The sequence below is a fragment of the Nyctereutes procyonoides genome, unplaced genomic scaffold, assembly GCF_905146905.1.
Source record: "Nyctereutes procyonoides isolate TBG_1078 unplaced genomic scaffold, NYPRO_anot_genome, whole genome shotgun sequence".
NCBI lineage: Eukaryota > Metazoa > Chordata > Mammalia > Carnivora > Canidae > Nyctereutes > Nyctereutes procyonoides.
The window spans coordinates 46,868,304-46,890,442 of record NW_026575135.1 but is presented as its reverse complement, the minus strand read 5'-3'; the positions used below and the strand labels follow the sequence as shown (position 1 = coordinate 46,890,442).

At 36.2% G+C, this 22,139-nt stretch overlaps 1 protein-coding gene across 1 annotated transcript in view; it reads left to right on the top strand.

Annotated features, from left to right (window-relative positions):
• The window catches only part of UHRF2 (ubiquitin like with PHD and ring finger domains 2), a 77,060-nt gene extending 57,590 nt beyond the window's left edge, over positions 1 to 19,470 (top strand). The window contains exons 9-16 of the mRNA XM_055302327.1: positions 443 to 547; positions 6,135 to 6,241; positions 9,561 to 9,723; positions 10,402 to 10,542; positions 12,204 to 12,300; positions 12,479 to 12,636; positions 17,398 to 17,496; positions 18,443 to 19,470. Coding sequence (XP_055158302.1) covers positions 443 to 547; positions 6,135 to 6,241; positions 9,561 to 9,723; positions 10,402 to 10,542; positions 12,204 to 12,300; positions 12,479 to 12,636; positions 17,398 to 17,496; positions 18,443 to 18,589 — 1,017 coding nt within the window. The 3' untranslated portion in view covers positions 18,590 to 19,470. The remainder of the gene's footprint in view (positions 1 to 442; positions 548 to 6,134; positions 6,242 to 9,560; positions 9,724 to 10,401; positions 10,543 to 12,203; positions 12,301 to 12,478; positions 12,637 to 17,397; positions 17,497 to 18,442) is intronic.
• The last annotated feature ends 2,669 nt before the right edge of the window (positions 19,471 to 22,139 follow it).

Here is a 22,139-nt window from a genome sequence, read left to right as displayed (position 1 = left end):
TTAAGATTCTGTCTCTCCCTCTCCCCTTCCCCCACTTATATGAACTCTCTCTCACAAAAAAAAAGAAAATGATTCTTGGCCTTCTGATGTGGCTAGCGAGCAGTGCCATAATTAGGAGAAGAAATAAGATAGGAAGGCATCTGGACCACTGATAACAAATTCTATTTTATCCATGTTTTGCTGTATTGACCAGTAGACATTAAATGATAATTATTTAATAATTATTTTGAAACTCGATATTGGGTCTGAGCAGTTTTAAGGTCATCAGCCTAGTACCTAAGGGATATAGGTTGGGGAAAAAATAAGATTGGTGAGCAGAAAAGAACTGTAAATGACATTCAGTTCTTAGTTGGAGGCTCTTAGGCTCCAAGAATACATGTGAAAACATTTTGTAAATATAGCTACTATTCAAACGTATTTTGAGACTCTCTTTATTTCATAGGTGAGCGAAGCAGGTGTCCATCGGCCACATGTTGGTGGAATTCATGGTCGAAGTAACGATGGGGCTTATTCTCTTGTCCTTGCTGGTGGATTTGCAGATGAAGTAGTAAGTCATGATACAGTTTGTTCTTTAGAACTTGTCCTGATCCTTCAGTAAAATGCAGAAGCTTTTTCTCGCATATATCAAATCCCATCTTTATTTTTAGCATAGTTTTTATGTTGAAGTGGTCACTTCTATAGAAATTACAGGATAATGGGATCCCTGGTGGCTCATCAGTTTGGTGTCTGCCTTTGGCCCAGGGCGTGATCCTGGAATCCTGGGATCGAGTTCCACATCAGGCTCCTTGCATGGAGCCTGCTCTCCCTCTGCCTGTGTCCCTGCCCCTCCCTCCCTCCTCTCTCTCTCTCTCTCTCTCTCTCTCTCTCTCTCTCATGAATAAATGAATAAAATCTTTAAAAATAAATAAAAATAATTTTTAAAAAAATTACAAGATAAATCAATTGGCAGTCTTTAATCTTTATATGTTCTGATTTATTTACATTTGTGGTAACTGTGGCAATGAAAATACATTCTCTGTAGAGTTCATCTTAAACTTATTTTGGGATATTGTAGATTGGCATGTAGCATTATAAATATTACAGAGGTGCCCTTTACCCATTTCACCCCCAGTGGTGACATCTTGCTAAACTGTAGTACAATATCACGACAGGATATTGACATTAATACATTTCAGGTCACTGAAAATTTCCCTTACTACACGTGTCCCTCATGTTGCCCTTTGATAGCCACATGTACTATATCTGCCCTCCCTTAAACTCTCCTTAACCCCTGACAACCACTAATCTGTTCTCCATTTCTATAATTTTGTTACTTCAAAAATTTTTATAAGTAGAGGAGCACATGGGTGACTCAGTTAAGTATCTAACTCTTGATTTCCACTTGGGTCATGATCCTCAGGGCCATGGGGGGGAGGAGCCCTGAGTGGGGCTCTGCACTGAGTGGAGAGTCTGGTTGAGATTCTTAGTCTCCCTCACCCTCGGCCCCGTCCCCTCCCTCACTCGGGTGCACATATTCTTTCTTTCTCTCTCTCTCTCTCTCTCTCTCTCTCAAAATCTTTTAAAAAATTTTTATAAGTGGAATCATATAGTGTATGACCTTTGGGAATGGCACTTTTCACTCAGTACAATTCTCAAATTGTGGCATATATTAATAGTTTATTCTTTTTTATTGCTGAGTAGTATTCCATGCTATAGGTCTGCCACAATTTGTTTAACCACTCTTTGAAGAGCATTCAGATTGTTCCAGTTTCTGAGTTTTACAAATAACTGCAATAAACATTTGGGTACAGGTTTTTTAATAAATATAAGTCTTCATTTCTCTGATAAATGCCTAGAAGTGCATTATGGGGTTATAAGGTAGTTGAATGTTCAGTATTTTAAGAAACTGCCAAATTGTTTTCTAGAGCACTGTACCACTTTACATTCCTATTAGCTGTTTTGTAAGTGATCCAGTTTCTCTGCATTCTTGCCCTCATTCAGTGTTGTTGCTTTATTTTACTTTAGCCATTCTGATAGATATGTAGTGAGATCTCATTGTGGTTTTAGTTGATAATTCCCTAATGGCTGGTGATGATGGACATGATTTGCTTTTTTGCTATGTGTATAGCCTCTTTGGTGATATATTTTTATCTTGCCCATTTTCTGATTGAGACATATTTAGATTTTTTTCTGGTATTATTTGAATATGTAGTTTGCAGGTATTTTCTCACAGTCTGTTTCGTTGGTTTGTTTCAATGGTATATTATAATGATGAATTAAAGCAACTATGTAGAGGCTAAGATATATGTTTTCAGACAAAGGTAGAAAAGTTTGCCATTTTTCTGACAGGCAGATTTGGCAGTATATTTACATTAGCATGGCAAAGGAAACTGAAGATGGAAATATGCAAGGTAATTATTTGAGTACTCATTTAACATGCATATTTTTAAGCTGTATTTTTCAGAAATACAAGGATGTCGTATGTTTTTTTACAGTTGGCACTCAATTTTTTTTTAAGGCTTTTTAAGGAGACAAGCCAACTAAAAGTGGGATCTTTTCAACATGATTTTAGCATCGAGTCAGTTGTGTTTGATATGGGCTCTGACATTTGTGTGTGAGACCTTGGCCTAATTGTTTTACTCCAGTAAACCTCAGTTTCCCCGTTGTGTAAAATAGAAAAAAATAGTATCACCATTTTATATCAGAATTCTTGATATTAAATGAGGTAATTTATGTAGAATTAGTATATAACAAGGATTCAAACAATTGTATTGTCTGTAGCAGAAGCTTATCTTAATATACAAAATATAAACAGGTGGAAGTAAAAACAAGTACTAAGTTGAATTGGGATGGTTATTATTCCCGTTTTCCTTATCTTTTGAATATAGTTACTAGTCAAACATTAAACATTTGTAGAGAAAAGTACTGTTGAGCTTTTAATTATGTGTCTTAAGCAATTAACTGTCAAATAATGTAACGGTAATTCATTTTGGAACTAAAACACATGGGCTTAGATTGCCAGCTAACATGTATCTGGAGATGTTAATATATTTTATAAGCAATTTCAATCTTTTGATCTCTTAGTGCAGGCAGGTCATATCTACAGAAATAGGAGAAGGAAATGTGAATAAATTTTTCTCATTTGAGAAAAAAATTTGTTTTGAAACCATTAGTATAACATTCATGGAGCCCATGATCCTTGTTCTGTTCAGATAAATGGAAGTGAAACTACTGAATACCTGTTGATAAACTAGTTAATATTTTAGTCTAGTAATTTGACAATCAAATGCTAGTTTTAGTTGCCCTTTGTTAGGGTGACCTCACATGAGGAATGAGGACCCAGAAAGATGATCTGCCTTTTACAATTGTCCTGAGAAGTAGTTTGCTCAGTGATCAGGAACAGATTCTGAAACCAAACTCTTTGGGTTTGTGTCCTGGTGCCATCTCTTACTAGTTTTAAATGACCTTATCCAAGTTAATGAACCTCTGCCTCATCTATAAAATAAGGCAGAGGGAAATTAAAAATTACTTACTTCATAGGGTTAATGTGAATATTAAAAGAATCATGTGTATAATGCTTAGCCTAACTTCACACAGACACAGAGTAAATGCTAGGTGGGTGTTGTTATCAGTAGTAGTGGTAGTATCCAGTTTTGCAAACAGGCATATTTTTTTTAATATATATTTATTCATGAGAGACACAGAGAAAGAGAGGCAGAGATGCAGGCAGAGGGAAAAGCATACTCCCTGGAGGGAGCCAGATCTGGGACTCAATCCCAAGACCCCGGAATGACGCCCTGAGCTGAAGGCAAACACTCAACCACTGAGCCACCCAGGCGTCCCAAACATAAGGGATATTAGGAGAGAAACTGGCAGAGATTAAAACTGTATTCTAGATAGCTTTGAATTAAGGAATCATTAAAGGTGTCTGGGAAAAGTTTAATGATCTTAACTATGCTTTAGGATATTTACCTTAGAGTCTTAGGTCACAGGTAGTGAGAAGATTGAGATAAAGGTCTTTTGCTTGATAAAGGTAATGACAGGAATGGGAGCATCCACCTTACTGTGTTAGGCAGCTACTTTACAACTTGAGAGAAGAGTCGAGGTTGGGAAATTGAGTCACTCTGGGGCAATATAGTATATCTCCTAATAGCTGATGTCTTCTTATGTGATGAGGTATTTCCAGATAAGCAATCTTCTTTAGGCTATAGCCTAAAGAAGATTGCTTATCTGGAAATACAACTTTGTGGAGCATGGACTAGAATAAGTAACAAATTTGGGCTGATCATTTTTCCTTAGGGAAATTAATCTGAACTAATATATTGGCTGAGCTCCGACAGTCCAACAATTCTTTTTTCCCCTAATAATTAAGGGTTTCTGTCAGTATGATGATTGAAGTATAGATGAGTTAATGACATAGAATTTTAAGTACCCTTACTTGATTATTTGTGTTTTGAAAACAATATCAGAAACTTTCATTTTTGTTCTTTCGTTTTAAACACTACTGAGCTTAGGTTGCTCTCCTAGTCACAGTACCTTTTCCTTTATAGCTACAACAAGTGTAAGTTGACAGGGTTATGAATATGAACTTTGTGAAGTCCATCCAGATACCATTTGGAAGACTGTTTCTGATTAAGAAGTGTTCTGGGCTTGTAGTTTATCAGGTTTCCTTCAAATGGAATACACACTAAATATGAAATTCCTTAATGCCTTAGTCTTTAAAATGTAGTCTTCAATATTAGATGAATAAAAAGTGAAGTCAAGACTTTGGATAGATAAAAACATTTTTAAAACCATGAGAATGAGATTTGGGCAGCCTGGGTGGGTCAGCGGTTTAGTGCCGCCTTTGGCCCAGGGTGTGATCCCGGAGTCCCGGGATCGAGTCCCACGTTGGGCTCCCTGCATGGAGCCTGCTTCTCCCTCTGCCTGTGTGTGTGTGTGTCTCTCTCTCTCTCTCTGCGTGTGTGTCTCTCATGAATAAATAAAATCTTACAAAAAAAAAAAAAAAACATGAGATTTTAGTTATGACTTAATCCAAAGGAAAAAAAGATGCAAAATAATTGACCTTTATTATAGACAAGGACTTAGGGAAAATTCTGTTATCTTAAGTTCAGCCTAATAAAATCTTGAAATGAAGAAGAAGCACTATTGGGTGGGGGAAATGGGTGAAGAGGAGTAGTAGGAGGTCCTCTTTCTATAACTGGAATACAAGGCACAGCATAACAAGTACAGTCAGTGGTATTGTAATAGCACAGTACGGTGACAGTAGCTATATTTGTGGTGAGCATAGCATATTGAATATATGCACTTGTATCACCATGTTATACACCTAGACTAACAATGTGCATCAACTGTAATCAGAAAAAAAAAAACCACTATTTTGATGTTAGTAGAGTTAATTTGTGTATACTCTTACTCTTAACGCATTTTGAGTACTGAATCAAATAGACTTAGTAATATCAATATAAATTTGTAGCTATCACAGAGGTATTTGTCCTAGTTTATGTAAGATCTACTTCCTTTGGCACGTTTTTTTTTCTCATATTGAGTAGACACTTTATACAAATTTTACTTTTTTAATTCTTTTCCAACGTTCTTTATAATGATAGGCAGTTATTTCACTTGAAGGTAATTTGAGTGAACCTATACAGTATGAAATGTGGGAATTTACTATGCTGTTAGGATTTTAATTTTGAAGTTTTTTTTTTTTTTCTTAATTTGGAAGTTTAACAGCAAACTTGAGTATGGCATAGATTGCTGACAGGAAATCAGATATGAAGTATTTACTAAAATGGTAGTCTATAAAAACCTATAAGATAGTATTGATGTTTAATACATTGAATTAAATGAAACAATATTCCTAATCCGTAAGATCTTATTTTGTAACATTCTAGAGATTATTCAATTATATATATAAGAATGGCCACATTTGGAGGTACTGGAAGTTCTAACTTTAAAATGATCAAGTGTATATAACTTGAAGATATACTACATACACAGCTGCATTTGAGATACTTTGGCAAATATCTCTCAACATACCTTGAGAGAATGTGTAAATTCATAACATCCTGACCAGATGTTCTCACTGTAAAATGAGAATCGGCAAGAATATACTTGGGTTTAGGTATCTTAATGTTGAAAATCTTTTCCTGTAGGACCGAGGTGATGAATTCACATATACTGGGAGTGGTGGTAAAAATCTTGCTGGTAATAAAAGAATCGGTGCACCGTCGGCTGATCAAACATTAACAAACATGAACAGGTACTCTTTATTAGAGTTTGTAAAGACTATTTGGGCTTTGTATAAAAGTTTGATTATAGTAATATAATTTGTAAGTTAGACTGTAGGGGAGAATCTTAAATTAAGAGTTAAAAGATCTAAATTTAAAATCCCATTACCTTATTATATAATTTTATGTAAGCATTCTAACTTATGTCTTCATACTGTTTTTTAAATGACATAATTCCAAGTCTTAATATATGTGCTTTGTATTTGAAAACATGTTAAAACATTTGAAGGAAGGGAACCTTAATAACTGAAATTGAGGACAAGGTGGCATATCTACTACCCCATAGGTCAAAGTTATGTTTTACTCAACACAGATTTATCTTTTAAAGTAATAAACTTCTTTTTAAAGGAAACTCACTAGTGAAATACGTTTATTTTTGGGAGCCACATCAGATAACTTAATCAGAACCACGCTCAGGGTGCTTTTAGAATTTATAATACTGTCTTTTAAGTGTTATAAAAGAGAATGCTTAGTTATAAAAGTGACCTTTTCTAAGTAAATACTCATAAAGCATTACGAAAAGAGCCACCTTGTGCAACTTTGTTCTATAGGAGTATTAATGATATTCCAGCTTCATGGAAACAAAAAAAATGACTTCAAAATGTTTTTATATGCATGCTAGTAGCAATAATAAAGTGAACCAAATCATCATATAGCAATGACCATACTATAACTTGTCATATTGATAATTTTTTGATCAATTTCATAAAGTTCACATTTCTATATCCTATTGTTAAAGGTGTTTTATGGATTATTGAGTAAAAATGAGTATTTTTCTTTCTTGAGTCTAAATCACTCGGTTTTAAGTAGTGTGCCCTTAATTTCCGATTACCGTGTGAAGTAAAGAATATGCCAGTATGATTTCAAGAATTTGTTGCATACCAAATTATATACAGTCTGTTTTTTATGTCTTCCTTCTATATTATTTCTGACAGTAGGATTATTTAACTGAACCAGCAGAGGAGACAGGTCAGATTTGCTGGTGAAAACATTCCTGAGGCAGGAATCCAGTCCCTAGCTAGTCTTTTTCTAGCAAAATAGCAGCTCTTCAGTAGGAATGATCTTGAAAGTAATTAGAGATATTTTGATGTATTTTTGTCAGTGAAAGTGCAAAAGGGCTTGAATTTGCAAAGGGGCTTTTTCAAGTTGTCAAATCTGAAAATTATATTTATCTTTTAATAATTATTTTGCTTGAATGAAGTTTGTTTACTAACTACCTGTACTTGTAATATACATGGTAAATATTTTCCAAGCTTTTAAAGAATCAAGTATAACCCTGTGTACCGTATGTTATATAATCTTATTAGGAAATAATTGACAAGTAGTAAAAATATTTATATTGAAAGGAAGGTAGTAAATATAAAATACTAACTCCAAACCATTTAGGATTGACTTATCGTAGGGACTCTGACATCCATTCAGTAAGTTAATACATGAAAAGCTTTGAGTACACATTGTGATTGTAAAGACCTCTGGGCAAGGATACCTGTATTTTTTATAAACATGAAAACTGAAATGAAAGACCCTTAGTTCTGACACATATTATACTCTTTCCTAATATATGGTCAAGTTCATTTTTGCTTCTCCACTAAAAAGTAGTTTGGCACCTGCTTCTTGCTTTGAAAGTTTGTTCCTATTTCTTCTCAGCTCTTTCATTTATGAAACTGAAGAGGGCAGCAAGGTAACCTGTCCTTCCTTTATCAGGGCAGTTACAAGCAATTGATTGAACTGTAGAGTTATGAAAAAGCCTTGTTTCACCTAGTTTGATCTTCCTGGATTCTTCACATACTTATGTGAAGCTAGAAGTGAGTTATTTATGCCAGTTAGCGGTGACAATCATTCTGAATGAAGGTGCCTGTAAGCACCAAAGTATTCCCCTCATTAATATCAAAAGAGTATTTGTCCTTTTCCTAGCTCTTTGAGATGAAGCATGTATATCTTAATAGGTATTACATTAATAAGATGGAATACTAGCCCTAGAAGGTTGGCTACATTTTCTTCTACCTCTGAGAGATTTTAATGGATCTCCCTTTGAGATGAAAATGATAGCTTGGTAAACTTTATTTGACCACATTTAATAAGACTTCTTTTTTTTTTTTTTTAACAAAACATTTACTTTAACAATATAACTGATCAAGAGATTTGAGTAGATTAGACATTTGGTCATGAGGCCTTTTTTTGTGGTTTTTTTGGTTTGTTTTTTTTTTTGTTTTTTGTATTTTTTTTTATTTTTATTTTTTTTTTTTTTTAGCCTTCATAAAAAGAATTATATCTTGAAAAAGTACTTTGTATCATATCTGAATTTACCAAATTCGGGGTGTGTGTGTGTGTATTTTAATCTTATATGTTCTCAGTAGTTTCTTTTCACTGAAGTTAGGAAGTAGATATCTGAGAAGAAGAAAATTTTAAATAGATTCTAGTTTGGTGGGTTTTTTTTTTTTTGTTTTGTTTTGTTTTTGGGTTTTTTTTTTTGTTGTTGTTGTTGTTGTTGTTGCTGTTTTTGTTTTTTGGCAGGACTAAGTTCTCCCAAGAAAGGTCTTCTAACATAACCTTACTGATTAATTACTAAGTGAGTACACATACTAAGGAAGCTTCAAATAAATCAGGCGCTTCGCCCTCAGTGTTCCTCCTTGTTCATGTGTCATTGTAAAAATAGTGATCTGGAGGAGCCAAAAATCTTTATCGTCATGACTTAATACAGGCATTTGAATGCTTCAGTTTTATTTAAACTTTTTACTGAAAGTCTTTTTAAACGATACTCTCATATTAAATTTGTTCTTTAATAGCTTCTAAACATTAAGGAATCTCTCTCGTCTGGAATGTGGAAAGTAGACTTAGAAAGGTCATTTGTACCTTGCTGACAAATTTATTTTCCTGAATTTCTTTCTACATTATTCCAGCAATTTACCTCACTCCCTTATCAAAAATAAATACTACAACAATCACTTGCTTTAGTTTTCCAACTTTCTCCCTTCCCTCAACAAACGTTATTTTTAAAAAATTCCATGTATTTCTAGTTGTTTTCTATTATACGTGGCACAGATGTTATTACTTTCAGAAGAACCCTACAGGCTATCTGAGAACCAATCCCCTGGCTTGGGGGTGACATCAGAAAACTGATTTGTCTTCTCTGCTGGTGGGGGAAAGCATAATCCTATTATCTGGAATAATATGGAAAGAATCATAGAATCTTAACCATCAGGTAAGGCATAATTCACCTTTTAATTGAGCTAATAATGTGATTATATACTTAAAGATTACTTGGTATAAAGACTTTGTTTTATTTTTTAGGGCATTGGCCCTAAACTGTGATGCTCCATTGGATGATAAAATTGGAGCAGAGTCTCGGAATTGGAGAGCTGGTAAGCCAGTCAGAGTGATACGCAGTTTTAAAGGGAGGAAGATCAGCAAATATGCTCCTGAAGAAGGCAACAGATATGATGGCATTTATAAGGTGCTCTATCTGGCATGACATCTTGTTCGTCATTCTTCCTGGGCTTTCAAGACAGGGTTGCCATGGGGAACTACTCTACTGGGGTGGGCTAAAGGAAACGGTAGATCACCTTAGTTGGTATTTCTACTTTTTCTAGAAATGTAACAGATGCACAAAGTGAGCCTCCTAACTTTGATGCTTTTCCCTTAATGCTTATTTGAAATCTATAAGGGCAGAATTAAATTTGGGGTTACAAGTATATATTCTCTATGATAAAACTATTTGCATAATGTGGCCATTGTAGATACTGATTCTTTACATCTTTATAATTATTTTAATTGTAATAGATTTCAAAGCCAAGCATGTTACAGTTTGTAAAATAGGTTGTTTTCTTTGTTTAAAAAACAGAAGCATTTACTGCCACCATTTTTATCTACTGTTATGCAAGATTCTATTAGTAAGCATAATCCTGTTAATATTTCAAATTTATAGCAATGTGTACTTAAATGGAAACTATCTTAATTAGGAAATAAAGTCAAAGCAATGTTTTAGTGCTTTGAAAAAAATCTTTTATTTACTATTCCTATAGCAAAGCAAGTATCTTTTGAAGTTGCATTTAGTTCAGTCAAGTGTAAACTAATAATACATTATGAATAAGCTTAAATATTAAATCTCAAACTACAAAATACTATGATTTAGGTGGTGAAATACTGGCCAGAGATTTCATCAAGCCATGGATTCTTGGTTTGGCGCTACCTTTTAAGAAGAGATGATGTTGAACCTGCTCCTTGGACCTCAGAAGGAATAGAACGGTCAAGGAGACTTTGTCTACGTTTACAGGTTAGATTACATTTGTCTAGGCTACTTGTATGTTCACAAAAACGCATACCTCTGTAGTATCTTTGTGCCTTAACACTGGATACAACTCACAGCAATCAATCAGTAGACTGTAAGGGGTGAGGAATGAAATCATGCAAGTATGCAGGAGGAAAACAAGTAAAAAGGTAGCATTCTCGGTGTCAAGACTCCCCTAAGACCAACCATTGTGCTTGGGAAAACCTGGGCCTTTAATGAAAAGTAAAATATTTCCAATTCAATTTGGAAATGACTTGAAGAATGATGGAGATGGGGTACATAAAATTTACATAAAGGAGGCCTTAAGAAGGGACATGTATTCTAGAGGGCACGGGGTATGTTTCTGGTAGGGGAACGGGGAGGTGGCTTGAAAGAGTGGTCTGCTTCCTACCCTTCTCACTTTTCCTCACCCCTTTTTTTCTCTTCCCCCTCAAAGCTGCTTCCCTGTCCTGTCACCACCTTTAGTGCTTTGCCTTTTTTTTCCCCTTTGCCCATGTTCAGCTGTTAACCCATATAAGACTTTGTTGGTTTTGTGTGCATAATGGATGGTATGGCTACATTCCCCATCCACTGCCTATGCACCCTAGACTGTCCCTGACACTGACTTCAGAGCATGGTTTGAGTTCATCCTCCATCATTCCCCATTGTTGTGCTTCCTGTAAAGACTACCAGCTTTTCATTTCCCTTGGCTCTGCCCACACTGCATGTGTAGGGGCTGAACTATGGGCAAGTGTCTGACCACCCAGGCAGGTGAGTGTGTGTTTTCTAGTGCAAGTCTGTCTGTCTTTGTTTTCTTTTTAAACTTGTAGAATTGTTTCATTAATTAAATGAGACCCATCAGCTGCTAAAATAACTGCCAAAATAATTCTTTTTATAACTTATTAAATCCATTTTCAAAAGATTTTTTTAGATTCATTGTTCAGCAGAGCAATGTTCTAGAAAGGTTAGATGTGAAACTGTAAGCAGAAGCATGTAAGCCCATCTACTGTGATAAGTTAATGTTGATGGGGCCTGAAACATGTTAACCTTTAAATATCAGGGTTATCTACAAAGCATGTCCTCCCCCCCCCCAAAAAAAAACGGGTATCCAATAAAACACAAATAGGTAGAATTTATTCCTTAAAATCTGACCTTTAGCTGATAAAGAATTCAGTAATTTAGTGGCTTTAGGTCTTTTAAAAGCCCCATTTCCCCTCTTATTTTGGGAGATAAGAAATTTGGCCCTTAATGTTGGGAGGGTGGGAGTTGTTTTCTTTTTTAAAGATTGGATCCACAACTGAGTGTAATACCATCTGTATGAGGACTATCCTGTGCTCTCTGGTTAATCTCTTCACTTTATATCTAGATTCTTAAACTTTTTAAGCCACTTAGGCAAATCTGCTGAAAACTTGTGTTTCTTTTAGAGCTGAAACTAAGATCATTATTTTATGAAATGGAATATCTTAACAGTCAAAACTACATGGTCTTACACTGAATTGGGGATATTGATGGTCTTCTGTCCTTTAAATGTCTGTTTCCTATATATAAAGTCAGTTTAGGAAAAATATACTCCTACCCCTCCCCTTTTTAATTTCTCAGCAGCATCTAGAAACCACCCCGTTCTCTGTGAAGCTTAAATCTATATTGTACTTTTCCCCCCCCCTCAGTATCCAGTAGGTTACCCTTCAGATAAGGAAGGGAAGAAGACTAAAGGACAGTCAAAGAAGCAGGCCAGTGAGGCCTCGAAAAGGCCATCTACAGATGGTAGGTAATGATTATGAACGTAAATACTGTAAAACATAGTTACTGGTAAAAATATTAAGACAATAAATTGAGAAACTCATAAGAAATTAAACATTACTGGTGCCAGTTAACTCTTTGATCTCATAGTTCTGCTTGGAACCACTCATAAGTCTGCTTATGTATTTTTAAATAAATTTAGGTGATTGTCCAAGTGCCTCCAAAGTGTTAAAAACATCAGATTCAGCAGAAGCAGTTGAGGCTTTCCAACTAACCCCTCAACAACAGCATCTAATTAGAGAAGATCACCAAAACCAGAAGCTATGGGATGAAGTGCTTGCATCTCTTGTGGAAGGTCCAGTATGTAAAGGTTTTTTTAATAATGTAATATTAACAAATAGTGAAAATTAATATCCTTACAAGTCAGTCAAAACTCTGTTTTTATGTAATCATCTCATCCAGGGCCACTACCTTTCAGAAATAATCCAAAGTAAAACTTTTAAATGCTTTTTAATTGATTTTAGGCCTCTTAGTTTGTTGATTTGACCTCTCTGTGCCTGAACCTAATCATTTATGTTGAAGGCACCTTTCATGGGAAGAATTTTAAGTTTGTATAGCACACTTAATTTAAAACTCATCAGGAAATTTTTTGCTGTAGTTCAAAGTTATCTTATGGTGTAAGTCTTAAGCAATTCACATGCTTAACCTGGTAGTAACAAAAAACAAAAAAATAATGTTGATTTATTTAAATACTTTATATGTTTTGGATTTTTTTCCCACTTTTTGGTAGTCATGAAATTTTAAAGTGAAAAGAAATTAAAATTGATGTGTGGATTTTGTTTTGTTAAGCAGTATTATGCAAATGCTTATCAAATCCTAGAAGCTGGAATTTTCAAATGTGAATTGTCTATTCCTTCTTGGTTCACTTTTATTATGTCTTTAATTATGCTCGAAGTTGGAATATTCCATTTTATTAGATAGCAACCCGTTGCTAGGTGTAATATAGTTACTTTTCTGGGTTTGTTCCCTCTGTGCAACTATTGTGAGTGAGCTTTAGCCTCTTGAATTTTTATTCTGTCATCTTCTAGTAATTTCTTTCCAGTGTTCCCTTTATTTCTGTCTGTGCAATACAGAACTTCTCATGTGTCTGAAATGGGGTTAGTTCTCCCTCTGTCTAAATTTAGAGAGAACTCTGTTTTTGTGTTGCTTTTTATTTGAGAAATAGTCACCAATATTAAGGAAGAACGTTCCCTGGTACAATTTTTAAACATTTGTATATTCATTTTAAATATATATTTATATATTCATATAAAATATATGCTTTTTTTAAGATTTTACTTTTAAGCAATCTCTATACCCAGCATGGGGCTTAAACTCAGAACCCCAAGATTGGGATGCCTGGGTGGCTCAGCAGGTAAGCATTAAGCATCTGCCTTCAGTTCAGGGCGTGATCCCAGAGTCTCACATCAGGGTCTCCTTGAGGAGCCTGCTTCTCCCTCTGCCTGTCTGTGTCTCTCATGAATAAATAAATAAAATCTTTAAAAACAAAAAAACAAAAAACCCAAGATCAAGAGTCACATGCTCTACCAACTGAGCCAGATTTAGCCAGGTGCCCCTATTTATTCATTTTATTTTATTTATTTTTATTTTATGTATGTATTTATTTCTGAGTAATCTCTACCTCTAACATGGGGCTCAACTCACAACACCAAGATCAAGAGGCTCATGCTCTACAGACTGAGGCAGCCAGCCAGTGCCCCTAATTTTTAAGCTTTTAGAGATATATCAAATACTTTTTTTTTTTTTTTTTAAAGGAGAGCACCATGGTTGTTGTGAGGATAGAGAGATAGAATCTTAAGTAGGCTCCACAGCCAGTAGGGGGAGCCTGATGCGGGCTCAAGTCTCACAACCCTGAGATCATGACCTGAGCTGACATCTAGAGTCAGATGCTTGACTGACTGAGCTACCCAGGCACGTACCCTTCAAATACTCTTTAGATTTATATTGGAGTCATCATTTCCTTTACTTATAAAAGTGAAATGTTGGGTTATTCTTGGTAAATGAGGCTTACATGCTTGGAGGACAGAAGGAAATTAATTTAGTTCTATGTGAAGTGTTAACTTGCTTTTAGCCAAGAGACCCAGGCATAATGAGAATCTGATTCTGGTAAGTCATTTTCACTTAGAGAAAGCAAGATACAGCCAACAGTTGTTGATCATAGTCTAATTATTCTGATTGGAGAGGATACAGCTGGTTAGGGATAACTCAGGTGAGTTCCAGCTCTTTTGTAGGCAGGAGACAAAGTAGTAGATATAGGTGAAGGAAAAGGCCACATAAGTGTACTGGGAAGGAAGTTCTTTGGCACATCTGTTGACTGGATTGGACATGTGTATTCGGGCTTTAGTGTGAGACTTTTAATATGTATATCTTGTTTATCAGTTAAAAAAAATTGAAGTAATTGTATCCTGTGAGACTTGGCAAACGTATGCAAATCAACACTTGTCAACTCTTTCAGTGTTATTTTTCTATGAAATAGTCACCAGTTGACAGTTTTCAAACCACCAAAAAAAGACAAAATATTCGGTAGGCTGTCCACTATTGGCAGGATCTTAACTGCCTGAGATGATTGTGACCTTGCTACTAGTAGTTATTCTGGATGTTTATATACTATTGTCGTGGGTAGATTTTATGATTTTATAACCAGGAACACATCCATTAAACCAGGAAACTTCAAGTATTAGCTAATGGTGACTTTTAAATAAATGCATATATTTTATATGCTACCCTCTCAGGCCAAAACTGCTTGAGCTACAATGACCTCTGTGCTATATAAATACCTGTTCCTGCTCCTAAGCCATTATACCTATTCTGCTTCTCTACACCTTCTTGTGGCTCACTCCTTCATTCCTGTAAGTCTCTGCAAAATACTAGTCCTCAGAGAAGCCTTCCCTGACTACCCTTTCAGAAACAGCCACTCTTTACTCATGCTTTAATTTGCTTTGTTTGCTCAGTTACTACAATCTGAAATTGATTTTTTTCGTCTGCTTGCTGAAAGGTATATAAAGTTCCATGAAAATACAGACTTTGCATTTTTATCACCACTACACAGATGAGTACTTGACACATTATAGGAACTCATAATATTTGTAATACATGTTAGAGATATCATGGAGATACCAGAGAAATTATCAGTCATTAACAAAGTAGTGTGTCACGGACAAGGGTACCTGGTATTAAAGTTTGAGTTTTTTCCATATCTCCTCTAAATGGTATATTCTTTCAGTGTGTTGTGTAATACTTTGTTGATAATTTATATAGTGTTCATCAATAAGTTCCAAGGTAAAACTTCGAAATGAGATCTTTGATTTAATTTTTGCCAGAAATTCTTGGACATTCTGCTTTTTTATTGACCAAAAAAACAGACCTAAAATATATTCTTGTGGGGATCCCTGAGTGGCTCAGCAGTTTAGCGCCTGCCTTCGGCCCAGGGTGTGATTCTGGAGTCCCGATATTGAGTCCCACATCAGGCTCCCTGTGTGGAACCTGCTTCTCTCTCTGCCTGTTTCTCTGCCTGTCTCTCTCTCTCTCTCTCTCTCTCTCTCTCTCTCCCTCCCTCTCTCCCTCTCTCCCTCTCCCCTCCCCTTCTCATGAATAAATAGATAAAATCTTAAAATATATATTCTTGTACTACCCAAAATAACTGAATGGAAGATTAGCATGTGACTATTCAAAAAAACTACTTAGCATTCTAGTTTAAAAGAAACAATTGGGTAAAACGGAACAGTAATGGCTTTTGATGAGCATAAAAGTACCTACCCATTTGATCATCTTTGCTTTAGATGGCTCTGACTTTTTTTTTTTTTTAAGATTTATTTATTTGGGGGGATCCCTGGGTGGCTCAGCGGTTTGGCGCCTGCCTTCGGTTCAGGGCGTGATCCTGGCATCCCAGGATCTAGTCCCACGTCAGGCTCCTTGCATGGAGCCTGCTTCTCCCTCTGCCTTTGTCTCTGCTTCTCCGTGTGTGTGTGTCTCTCATGAATAAATGAATAAAATCTTTAAAAAAAAAAAAGATTTATTTGAGAGAGAGAGCGTGAGCACATGGGCGAGCCACAGGGTGGGACAGAGGGAGAGAGAAGCTTTAGCAGACTTCTTGATGTGCTCAGAGCCTGATATGGGGCTTGAGCTCAAGACCCTGAGATGATAACCTGAACTGAAACCAACTATGCCACCCAGGGGCCCCAAGATGGCTCTACTAGACTTTATAATTTAGTCCCAGTTTGAATAAAGATTGGCATTAGGAAAATATGGGATTTTTTAATATTTGAGGCAAAATACCACAGAAGATAATCCTATGAAAATAAATGTTGATTCTTCACAAAGCATTAGATACAGAGTATTAGTACTTTTATTTTTTTAGCTTAAAAAATATTAAAGTAGGGCATCCCAGGTGGCTCAGTGATTTAGTGCTGCCTTCAGCCCAGGGCGCAATCCTGAAGACCCGGGATCAAGTCCCACGTCGGGTTCCCTGCATGGAGCCTGCTTCTCCCTCTGCTTGTGTCTCTGCCTCTCTCTCTCTCTCTCTCTGTGTCTCTCATGAATGAATAAATAAAATCTTAAAAAATATATATTGAAGTATGATAACAGCAAAAGACTGAATAAATAATATATGTTCACATACTAGAATATACCAGCGTTTTTTGAAAAAAGATCTGTATGTGCTGACTTTGAGACAAGCTGTCCATGATTGGGTTGTTTCTTTTTTTTTTTTTTTTCAGGTTTTTATTTAAATTCCAGTCTGTTAACATATGTCGATTGTTTTAAAGGGGATAATAGTCATCTCTGGAATGTGAGGTTTAAGGGGAACGTTCACTTTTTAATGCTGTATATTTTGACTTTGCACCTTTTCCAATCCAATTCTAAGGTTTAAAACTAAGTGTATATCTTAATAGAATGAATAGAGTTTCTTCAATTTTATTTTATATGTTTGCTTATGGTTACCATCATTTTTTTAATAGAAAATGTATTATGGTGACAAAGACATTTTTTCCCTAATTACTTAAAATCTTAATACTATTTTATGAAATGCTAACCCTTTTTTCTTCCCCTTGGGTATCATTCTAGAATTTTCTGAAAAAATTGGAACAATCTTTTATGTGTGTCTGCTGCCAGGAGCTAGTTTACCAGCCAGTGACAACAGACTGCCTCCATAATGTCTGTAAAGTAAGTAGATTTCTTTCTCATTTTCCCTTGTTAGGACGAGAAAGCATACACTAACCCCCAAACATGTTTTTAGCATGTAAAGCATATTTCTGTGCAGCAGAACAGTTGTGTAACCTTGTCAGTTAAGAATTAATTCATTACATTTTGGTGGCAATATTTGTTTTAGTTCTGCAGTAATAGTCAAATATGTATAGTTGGGGTATGTTATCATGTTTCTAGTTATTGAGAAGAGGTTGAAATGGAGAAGAAAGTGTGGTGTCATTGCTGTTTTTTACGTTATAGCTTATATAGGTTTCCTATATTATAATACAAACTGAAATAATTGCATCCACTTAATGGAATCTAAAACAGATGCTGTCTGGCAGCATGCCCAGAGGAGTTGAACATTATATTATTAGTGTGGTGTGAAGGGAAAAACTGAGTTTTATTCAAACCACGGATGGAGTCCTGCTCTACAGCTCAGTGGTTATGTGCCCTGACCTAACTTCTGAACTTTAGTTTCTTTAGTAAAATGGAAGTAATAAACCCTCCACATACATGTTTGTGCCTGACCTATATATTCTGGAAGACACGTTCTACGTTGGTGATTTGATGAAATGTATAACTTAGTTCTGAGCAAGGGAATCCTAAATTTTTTTTAGGTGTTCTATCATGAAAGAACAGGATTAAAATCCAACCTGGAAGATAAAGGTAGTGGAAACCATACACGAATTCTAACACTCATTGGATGAGGAAAAATGAAAGCACACAAAAGTTGGTCATTTACCAAAAGTCTCACAATGTGTGCTAGAAGTAGAACTTGAATCTGTGTCTGTAGACAAGTTTTCACAGTGCAGATTTATCCTAAGTTTCTAGTTCCTATTTAAAAGTATAAATCATCGACTTTTCTACATACTATTACTCTGATGAAATTGGGTATGTTCTTGTGTTTTTGGTTTTGCCTTAGGATTGCTTACAGCGCTCCTTTAAGGCTCAAGTTTTCTCCTGCCCTGCTTGCCGACATGATCTGGGCCAGAATTATCTCATGATTCCCAATGAGATTCTGCAGACTCTACTTGACCTTTTCTTCCCTGGCTACAGCAAAGGACGATGATTTGTCTACTTCTACTGTGTTGCTCTTGATGGCTTTTTGGACAATAAGGAATCTAAAATGGTTGGGGGGAGCGGGGAGGGTGGAAGCTCAATGGTGGACCATATCTCTCACGTTCTGAAGCAGCTAATCCTCTTTCCTACATAGCCATTATGTTGTTTGTGTAGTAAGAGGCCCATTTCTCAACTGTCTTTTAAATATCAAAAGGTAGTTCCTGTCAGTAACAACTAGTTTTAAATGAGTAAGAAGTCAAAGCCTCAGCTCTAGTTGATACCCAAGTTATGATTTATTTTGCAACTACCTCAGGACAGAAAAGACTTATGGGGATTTTTTAAATCATTGAGTAATTAGTTAAATGAAATTTTAGCTACGCACTGCCTCCCAAATATTAGTTGTGCCTGGTTCGTGTAATTTGATTTTACAGAAAAGGAAATGACACTCAAGATCTTTGGAACGCAGCTTCTGTATTGTGCATAATACATTTTTAATGTCTTCTTCCATTACAATGTGTTTTGCAAGGACAGGTTCATTTTTTTAGCCCATTTTGTGAGCGCCATTGTGCTTTTTTCTGGTGTTTTATGCAAGTTGACTACTAATGACTAATGAGAACAATATGAATGCATTGTTGCTGCATTAGTGTAATGTGGTGTGGTTTTGCACTTACAAGAGGTATTCAGATGCTCTAGTTGTAAATTTCATGAAAGCCTATTCTGTACTAGTCAAACTGCTTTTAGTGAGTCTCACCAGTGGTTTTACATCTGCAGAGCATTGAGGGCTGGGCTGACTTTTGAGAGGACTGAAATTGCTTCATATTGTGACCCTAAATTTTATATTCACTATATTCCCTAAAGTATACCTTAATAAATATTTTATGACCAGAAAAATAGCTCATCTTGCTTCATTTATTTACATTTGGCTAATAGTGCATATTTTTAAGAATTAATCACAGAGTATTTCATATATATATACATATATTTTTTTAAGATTTTATTTACTTATTCATGAGAGAGAGAGAGACCAGAGAGACATAGGCAGAGGGAGAAGTAGGCTCCTCACAGGACGCCTGATGTGGAACTCAGCCCTGAACTGAAGGCAGATGCTCAACTACTGAGCCACTCAGGTGTTCCTCATTTTATATTTTAAAACAGACATTTTCTGGGCAGCCTGGGTGGCTCAGCGGTTTAGCACCACCTTCAGTCCAGGGCATAGTCCTAGAGACCCGGGATCGAGTCCCGCGTCGGGCTCCCTGCATGGAGCCTGCTTCTCCCTCTGCCTGTGTCTCTGCCTCTCTGTGTGTGTGTCTCATGAATCAATAAATAAAATCTTAAAAAAAAAAAAACAAAGATTTTATTCGAGAGGGAGGGAGAACAAGCAAGCAAGAGCACAAAAGCAGGGGGAGGGAGAAGCAGATTCCCCACTGAGCAGGCAGTCTGACATGGGACTCCATCACAGGATACTGGGATCATGATCTGAGCTGAAGGCAGAGGCTTAACCAACTGAGCCAGCCACATGCCCCAAGGAATTGAACTTTTTAAGTGGCTTTTTAATAATTTGGAACTAGAACTTCCACTGTGTTCAAATTAAATTTTATTAATCTAAATCAGTTGAGTACAAGCTATTGATAAATTGGCTGTGGTGTGGTAGGCAACCTCTAAGATGGTCCCCAATGATCTCCAGCACCTCATCTTCATTCCTGTAGTAATCTCTTCCCATTGAGTGTGAGCTGGACTTATTTTTTTTTAAGATTTATTTATTTTAGAGGGAGCATGGTGGGAGGAGGGGAAAGAGTCTTAAGCAAACTCCACACTGAGCATAGAGCACCCCTGGACTTACTCTGGTAAATGAATAGGATGTAGCCAAAGTGATAGGATGTCACTTCAAAAGTTAGGTTAAAATTAATGTGTTTTCCACTTTATTCACTCAGAGAAGCTACCTATGTTTTGAGCTACCTTATGGAGAGGCCCATATGGCAAGAGACTTTGTCTCAGACCAACAGCCAGTAAGATCCTAAAGCTACAGGAGGGAGCTTAGAAGTAGATTCTCTGGGATCCCTGGGTGGCTCAGCAGTTAAGCCCCTGCCTTTGGCCCCATGATCCTGGGGACCGGGGATCGAGTCCCATATTGGGCTCCCTGCATGGAGCCTGCTTCTCTCTCTGCCTCCCCCTCTCCCTCTCTCTGTGTCTCTCATGAATGAATAAATAAAATCTTAAAAAAAAAAAAAAAGATTCTCCCCCAGTTGAGCCACTCAGGTGCCCCTGGATCACTCTTCCACCATACACAAAAATTAATTCAAAATGGATGACCTAAATGTAAGACAGAAATCCATCAAAATCCTACAGAATACAGGCAGCAATCTCTTTGACCTTGACCAGAGCAACTTCCATCTCCAGAGGTAAGGGAAACAAAAGCAAAAATGAACTATTGGGACTTCATCAGGATAAAAAAGCTTTTGCATAGCAAAGGAAAAAGTCAACAAAACTAAAAGGCAACTTACAGAATGAGAAAAGATATTTGCAAATGACTTATCAGATAAAAGGCTAGTATCTAAAATCCTAGAGCTTATCAAACTCAACACCCCCCCAAAAAAAAAATCCACTCAAGAAATGGGCATAAGACATGAACAGACATTTCTCCAAAGATCTACAAATGGCTAAGAAACGCATGAAAACTCAGCATCACTGTTTATTAGGGAAGTGCAAATAAAAACTACAATGAGACATCACCTCACACCTGTCAAAATAGCTAAAATTGACACAAGAAACAATAGGTATTGATGAGGATGTAGGAAAAGGGGAACAACCTTCTTGGCACTATTGGTGGGAATGTAAACTGGTGCAGCCACTCTGGAAAATATGGAGGATCCTCAAAGCTAAAAGTAGAAATATCCTATGATCCAGCAATTGTCTTACTAGATATTTATCCAAAGGCTACAAGAATTGTGATTTAGAGGGGCACCTGCACCTCAATGTTTATAGCAGCAATGTCCACAATAGCCAAATTATGGAAAGAGCACAGATGTCCACTGACAGATGAATGGATGAAGAAGATGTGTGTGGGGATGTGTGTATATACATATATGTGTAAACACATTTAAATCAAATATATATATATATACACACACAGTATATGCATATATATACACATATCAAAAATCAAATCTTGCCATTTGCAACAATGTGGATTGAACTAGAGGGTATTATGCATAAGCAAAATAAGTTAGTGGAAAAATACAATTTCACTTGTGGAATTTAAGAAACAAAAAAAGATGAACATACAGGAAGGGAAAATAAGATGAAAACAGGGAGGCAAACCATAAAAGACTCATAACTATAGGAAACAAACAGGGTGGCTGGAGGAATGGGGTAATTGGGTGATGGGCCTAAGGAGAGCACTTGATGTGATGAGCACTGGGTATTATATGCAACTGATGAATCATAAAATGCTATCTCCCAAACTAATAATACCCTATATGTTAACTAGAATTTAAATAAAATCTAAAAATAATGTGCCCCAGTTGAGGGCTGCCTGGGTGGCTCAGTTAAGTGTCCAACTC